This window comes from Schistocerca piceifrons, chromosome 4 (genome assembly GCF_021461385.2).
Source record: "Schistocerca piceifrons isolate TAMUIC-IGC-003096 chromosome 4, iqSchPice1.1, whole genome shotgun sequence".
NCBI classification, from domain to species: Eukaryota; Metazoa; Arthropoda; class Insecta; order Orthoptera; family Acrididae; genus Schistocerca; species Schistocerca piceifrons.
In genome coordinates this window covers 269,952,433-269,960,625 of record NC_060141.1, presented here as the reverse complement: position 1 = coordinate 269,960,625, position 8,193 = coordinate 269,952,433, and the positions used below count along the sequence as shown (strand labels likewise).

At 35.6% G+C, this 8,193-nt stretch overlaps 1 protein-coding gene across 2 annotated transcripts in view; it reads right to left on the bottom strand.

Moving 5' to 3' along the window:
- Window positions 1-777: 777 nt before the first annotated feature.
- Window positions 778-8,193, bottom strand: part of LOC124795188 (INO80 complex subunit D) — a 156,604-nt gene continuing 149,188 nt past the window's right edge. For both annotated transcript variants that reach the window (XM_047259090.1, XM_047259091.1), the window contains one exon: window positions 778-4,537. In XM_047259090.1, the coding sequence (XP_047115046.1) occupies window positions 4,167-4,537 (371 nt within the window). In that variant the 3' untranslated portion in view covers window positions 778-4,166. The remainder of the gene's footprint in view (window positions 4,538-8,193) is intronic.

Genomic DNA, 8,193 nt, shown 5'->3' with positions numbered 1-8,193 from the left:
TTTATGATACAAACACTTTCATTGGTGACACTTTAGCCTTCACCTCATTCTGCTGAGTATGATTTTTTTAAATCTATTTTTATTTATTTCTGGAGCATTTATATTCAAATTTTTTGTTAATGTTAAAAAACTGCAGATAACTACCACTTATGCAAAATAGCTATTGTAATGGTGCACAATATTTATTTACAAAGTACCACTTTTGACAGAACTTACGAATGAAACAATAATAGCAATGAACTGCTACAGTATTAGTTCCATCAATACGAAAATAGACATCTTCCAGTCAGAATATTAAATTACATGAAGAATTTAATGGTTATGTGGAAGACTTCGCTTAAAGTACTCAAAGTAAGAACAGGATATTTCCAACAAAATTTCCTGGAGACGACACTGTTTTATTCACTACACACCAAGCATTTTATGTGCGAAATATGGCTGTATGGTGACATTAATAATGTGTCTTTTTAGTAGAAAAATAGCCACACCGTTATTCAGTTTTTTTCTGAAGTGTCCATCACGTAAATATCACTTACGCATAATTGGCTGTAAACCTTAACAATTTTCCTGTCACATACACTGTAGTTTCTTCAACTTCATCTCAGGCATGAGACAACACACTGTTTCAGTATATGAGTCATGGAGTAGCAAATATTTAAAAAAAAAAAGCACATATTTTACAAAATATTACAAAACTACTACTTTAATAGGAACTTTCAAATAATCAACAACAATTACCGGTTTGTTTCAAAGGTAAGAGGAAAATATCAAAATCAATTTCACTACAATTTGGGACAAAATATGTATTCAAAATTACAATTATACATTTTCACTGTCAGTCAGTCCAAGTATATCAAAAAACTATTTTAATTACACTACAAAAAAGAAATGGCATACACATTATGAGACGTACACAACGGCAACAAGTGTTTCAACGAATTACAGTTTATATATATAATTTTTTGTTGGTTTTCTCAAGTATGTATTGCACTTTCATTTACCCTAAACACATTTAGTGCTGTTCCAACTTTACAACACATTTAAGCAAAAGCTGTCTATAAGATACATTTCACTTTCGAACACATTTCTTTTTGACAGGCATTGCTTCTTGTTAATACTTGTTTTTACAAACACACACACACACACACACACACACACACACACACACACACACACACAAACAAACAAAAGAACAACACTTAGCATTTATCCTAGACCTCACTTAGTTACTGAAGTTCTTACGATCAACCACAATGATGTGCTACATCAGTCAATGTCACTAGGGATGAATTACTATATGGTAACAAAAATTTTCAGTAAGCTGATATGAGATCAAAGAACACCAATTTGCTCTCAATATTTCACTGTTTATTGTGTCTAAATGCAGAATGACTTGCTTAATAGTTGTCAGGCTTTATATCAACTAGACATGGATGATTCTGTGTAATAAACTTGAATGACAAATTTAAAGTGATGTGCCTTGGTCCCATTGAGACAACAAGTTTGTGTATTCATGTTATGAGTGTGTGTATTCAGTTAACGTAGTATTTATTACAAAATCTGTACAGTGTCTGCTTATTTTACATTTATCTGGAATATACATCACATTTCGTGACAGTGCAATACATTTAAAAATTTTTGTAATTTAGAACTTCTAATTAAAAGTATGAAAATACTGCTCTCTCTTCATTTCACATTAAAATTCTCTACGGTATTCTCATAATGTAAAACTGTGAACAGCACATGCCCGACAACCATAAAGCAAGGAAAAGTGTTAAAAATTCAATAACTTTTCGTAAACAGATTTCTTTGATAATCAGATCAGCTAATTCCTTACACAGCAGGTACATAGTAAAAATGATTATGAGTGACTTATGTGTGATGAAATAAATGCCAAACAGAGAACGCATCCATCTTTTTATATGTGCCAGACACAACCTGAAATGTACATGCTACTCTATAGTTTAATAAATATATATATATATGAACCTCCTGACTTCCAACAGTTTAAGAGAATGAGTACAAATATACAAGAGAAAACTGATTCTTGTTTATATAAGGGACTCTTCAGCACATTTTTCTTCCTGAGATTAAAATTATGATCTAATACCACTACGTATTATTCGCTGTTGTGTGCTGCCTACAGTCAGAGGATGGAACCCCTCATTTATAACTGTTTATGCAAATCTAGATACTTTATAAACGTTCTGCAAAAGTGTTAAGTTTACCAGTGGAATGTACATCTATTTTTCGTAAATGTTCTGCTCTGAATCAATAACTCTACCCCTTGTTTCACCTGAGTAACAAAACAACCATAAATCATTATGACAAAAGCCTGTATCACTGAAGTAGATTTTATTTTCACATTATCTTTACTATACAACATTAAAAAATAATTTAAAAGGCTACAAAACAGGAAGCATGCTGGGACTCAAGATATTCAAACTTGCTCTCAACAAACTTATTAATACACAGCATTAGCATAAATGTTTCAGCAATGTGAGAAACAAAATAAATGAAATGTGCAATATTATTTCCAACAAAACCTTAAGATGTGAAACACTAAACAAATATTAAATATCAGGTACACAAGTGATTCAACTACCAGTCTTCCCAAATGAAGCAGAGCATACTCTACTCAATTTTGAATGAACAAGAACACATGAAATTACGGAGAATACACAAAAAAAATAAAGTTCTGTGACTGCTAAAAAATCAATGAATAATGTCCTTACAAATTTCAGAATGCCGTTTTTACAACAGAAATGGCATATCCCTGGCTAAAATGCAGTAGAGCAAATAATGCACATATTATTACAAGCAAAGAAGAAAGTGAAAAGTAAGCATTGACAAATCTTTGGAGTGCTATTAATCCAACAAGCAAAAAAAGTAAAGAACTACAGAAATTTGTGAATTCTCCACTTTACTGAAGTGTTGCTGAAACAACTGTAGTATTTCAACTATTATTGTGGCCCTTATTCATCCATTCATATAAAAAATTCAAACCATTGTAATGGTTCAACAGTTAACTGTGGAGTCAGTCATGGAAGTCATGAGGCATGCTCTATAATCTGGAAAAAAGTACCTCCGCAGCACTCAAATCTGAGCTTTAGTTGTACAGGGAAGGGCAAATCAAGAAACTGTTAATTAATCACATGATGCAAGTGAGACACGCACACACATAGACAGACACACATGGAATAAATGCAATTAGTTTCACCCTCCCTGAGTATAAACAAAAGACTATTTTCAACAGCAATATAACAATGACATGCATGTCTCCAAGATACTGTTTGGTGAACTGCTCTGGCTACAATATTTTGTATTTTGTTTCTAAAATTTGCACTGTTATCATAACACTACACAGTATTCATCACAAGATACAACTGCACAACACCGTTTTTCATAAAGTACACTCAATACAAAATAAACAGCTTACTTGGACTAACCCGAATAGTACAAAAAGTATACCACCCATTAAACAAATGAATGTGTCATATGAATTAGCAATACATTCTTTTTTGTTTCTTCTGCAATGCATTATACACAGGTAGAAATAAGAACTACGGAAGGGCTCATTTTTTGTTCACATATTATGTGAATATACAGAGATATTGAAAAGCAGATTCGTAACACAAAACTGTGTTGGTAGTGAAAAAGAAGAAAAATATTCTTAGTGATGCATTAAGTTAAAAAGATATTTACACACATGAAACCTACAGAACAGAAACTGTGAATCTTATAAAAAATATTTTAAAGCATCATACCAATTTTCACCTCACAAGGGAGTCATTACTACAATGGAAACACATACAAAGAAGATTCATATGCAACTTTAACAACTATAATACTGTAGCAATTATCACGTCTAACTTACACACACAAGCGTCTCTGACAAGTGCTGCCACTTATTTCATATTCAGTGTACTTTGGACATCAACACATGCGCGCGCACACATGCATGCACATGCTCGCGCTCTCTCTCTCTCTCTCTCTCTCTCTCTCTCTCTCTCACACACACACACACACACACACACACACACACACACACACACACACACACACACACACACACCACTTTGAAACCGTCAATATTTAACAAAAATCCGAAATACTGAATACCACCTTGAGCACAATACCACTTGATAAAAACGCTGTGATGCATGCTAAGATGGTGTGTCAGTCTGAGTCTGAATTGATATACACGGTGACACTAGACCAGGAGATTCTACTGGATGTGGTCCAAGATTTTTAATGTCGGGCACTGCGGCAGCTGAATGATGAGAATTTACCACAAACCCATTATGACTGTGATACGTAGTGAAAACAGCAGGCACAATACCTGGAACTGACAAACCCGCAGTCACTTCGGGCAACTGAACTAGTGTCTGCAGAGCACTGTCATCTATATATGGTTCCATTAAACCATGTGTTTGAGATAATCTTTCCAGTGATTTAACATCTTTGTCCACTGCTTCTAAAGCACGTTCCAGTTCTTCTGTTTCTTCTTTAGTTGGTTCATACTGGCCATTTTTATCTGTTAAAATGCACAAATCAAGATTATTAAATTCTTTTTTAATTTCTTACTTTGGGTAGAAAATATAAAATATTTTGTTATAATTTTCCTAAGAAAAAGGGGAAGAAGGAATATTTCAAATAATTAGGAAGAATAACTTCAAAATACTCCATACAAAGATAGGGGCAATTAGGGAGCCAACTATAACATCTTGATGTACAGTGACTCAGTTCTACTATCAGGAAAGGTCATTTGGGTCACTGAAATCCGCCAACTGGAGACAACATTAACAAGTTGCTCAACTATTGGTCAAAGGGGTTACTGATGTCTGGTGCTAGTAGTCACTTCACTATAACTAGATGAGATTTAATGTCTCACCAACACTATTTAACTGAATCTGCAACACAGTTATCCATCGGTGTGACAGAAGTACAATTGCTACCTGACACAGTAAATGAAATTTGTGTTCGCAAAGTGTAATTTCATAATTAGTGGCACTTTTTCAAATGAGAAAGGTAACATCATTAACTCATGCTTAGAAACTACTGGAGTAGGCTACTGAATGTCAATAATCCACTTCAATTTTTTAAAACAACAACATGACACACAAAATGAACATAAACCACTTGCAACTGTCTAATTGAATGGTGGGAATATCTTGGGCAGACTGGCAACTGCATCTTACAACTGTAGTAATATTTCAGAGGTAAAATACTACTAACTTTCAGCCAAGTCATGCTTCTTGATATGTGTCAATGCTGCATGAGTCAAGAACATGAACTTAAAAATGTAACAGAGGTAAGTAGTACAATTATTTTGAATGATACCTTGGACGTGCACACCCACACCCGCACGCGCATGACCAACCAGCCCCACCCACATCCACACCCGCGGGCATGTAGAGCGCGCGCGCACACACACACACACACACACACACACACACACACACACACACACACACACACAACTTTCCTTATCGACAGGTTGTGTGACAATTCATTTCCTACCAAATATTCCTTACGGCAGTATAACCGTTTTCTGGTTTTCAAGAAAGAAACCACTTTGAGTCTTACAAAGGATGAGTCATGGTCGGTCATAGCTGATAGCTGCAAATGCACAGAGCAAATATTATGTTAAAATTCAATGAAATAATGGATGGACAACAGAGAGCACTGATTCAGAAAACCAAAGATGGTGCCTGATTGGTAAAATGGCAGACTGTCCGATTAAGTCATGTTACAGCATGTTGGAGGAGGGGCTAACCGGTACAACCATTACCGAGATATTATCTTTTACTCTATGCAGTATATATGCTGTCATTAACATTTCTTTGCAACATGTTACTAGTATGTGCTGTGATATGACTCAATCTGGAAAAGTTAAGACTCTGAGTTGGTATGTGAGGTGTCATGGACAGTATGACTGGTAAGCTTTCTGTACATGAAGTATAGAGATTCTGAGTTCAAATTCCAGTCCAGCAAACAATTTTAGCTTCTGACAGAAATGTTAACCTCGTGCAACCCACAACCTCAGGTTCTTAAGTGGCCCAGAGTTATTTTAAAAAGATAGCATCCCTCATATTCGGATTGTGTGCCAATTCGAAACTTCCAGGCGGATAAAAACCTTTGTCTTACCCAGGTTTGAGTCCCAGTCTTGACATTTCAAATCGGCACACATTCCACTCCTGAGTGAAAGTTCATTCTGGAAACAACCCCCTAGGTTGTGTCTAAGCTGCGCCTTCATAATATCCTTTCTTGTAGATAAGGTACTGATGGGCGTGAATCTCTGAGGAAGGGATGGGAGCCATGTTTGGATAGCTCAGGTGACACCCATTTGCCCATGGAAGGCCATGTCCCAGGTTCAAGACCTCATCCAGCACAGAGTTTTAATCTGCCAAGAAGTTTTACCTCTAGTGTCGTTTTAAATCTATTGTTAGCAATATTTTCCTCAGTCATCATGATTTTATTCCAGTATACACTGAAGGGACTATGCAAGAGGACACTCTTATCTATCAAGTCATTTTTCTTGATGATGACCTCACATGCAAGCAAATTCACAGTCCACAGTGCTACTACCATATGCGATCCTGAAGACACTAGGGTGTATTAAGCAGGACGAAGAGAAGAATTTACTCAACTGCTCCAATTCCTTCAGTGGGCTCCAAGCAATTTCATTAATGTACCCAGCTTCAGATGATACAGGACTCTCTTTCTCATATTTATGAGCTGGAAAAGGAAGTAGTAGTCTGCTAGATGTCAAGGCACATATGATGCAGACATGTAATGTGACATGGAGTCTGCTTGGTTTGCTTTTTTCAGCCAATCATGGCTCAATACATGAGATGTGTCATGCCAACTTCAGCGTCATCACAAACAAACAACAGACAGGAGAATTTCTATCATATTTCACGAGTAATATGATAGACTTTTATGGAATCATGATCAGCTGCTCTGTGAACTCCAACCAAATTATCACAAGTTTGCAAGCTGTCATATGTCCTGTACTGTGATTGGCACACACAAGCAAATTCTCACTGTTTTTCCACCGGAGCTGTAAAATGCTGAGAGAATGTGACATTCACAAAATATCAGTGCACACTAAAAACAAAAGAGCGCAAAAGGGTAAAGGGATCCAAAGTCCGCTATAAACAGCAGTGGAGACCAACAATAGCTGAACCAGTATTAAGTGAGGAATTTGGGAATAATTGTACGTCCTATGAAAAACACCTAGACAGACTGCAAAAAAATATTAGGCTACTTACAGTGCATGCAGAGGAATTTATGAAATCATTCCTCCTGTGCTTCGTATGTGAATGGAACAGAAGAAAAACTTAGTATATGGTACAATGGAAAGTGTTTTCTTTTACTTCACAGATTTGCAGAGTACAGATATGGATGCAGACGTAAATGTAGATGACTTTGAAAAATTTCAATTACATAATCACAGTTATTTTTCTTTAATTGATTATATTTAACAGGTACAATAATATAAATAAATGTGATGTAAGGAGTCAATAAGTATAGCGTAAATTGAAGATATATTTTCATTTTAAGTAACACTGCAAAGCTATGAAGTAAGTCAAAAATAAGGATCATATGCTAACTGACGATTAAGCTTTCAGGAAATAAAGCAAAAGCTGACATAATGCCACATCAGTTACTGGCAAAAACTTGGCAAAAAGAATACCTAATTTGGCAATGATTAACACTGAAATTAGACATAACATAAAAGGATTTCCCCCTATCTCTATTAGAGGTCATAGTTCTATGACTCGGGGCTTTCCACTCTTGAGAGGATTCACCAGTTGTGGAGCTAGCAGAGTGTGTATTCCAGTATCCCACATTTCAACCATGTGTGTGGTTTTCTGTGTTTTCAAATAAAAAGTATTACAAAATATTTTATCTAAAAATATGAAGGGTGATAAAAAAAAAAAAAAAAAATCACAGTTCACTGATAAGGTGGAGTATTGTACAGCAACAAACTTTCAACACCTGAAGGGGAACAATGCTACAACTACTTATGCTGAATTGGTGGAAGTATATGGAAACATTGCATCATCATTTGAAACAGGCATTAGTTAGTGCAGACACTTCCAGCATGGTCAAATAAGTCTGAATGATGATGAACAAAGTGACAGACTATCTCTTTGTGAAGAACAGGGAACAACAAAGAAACGG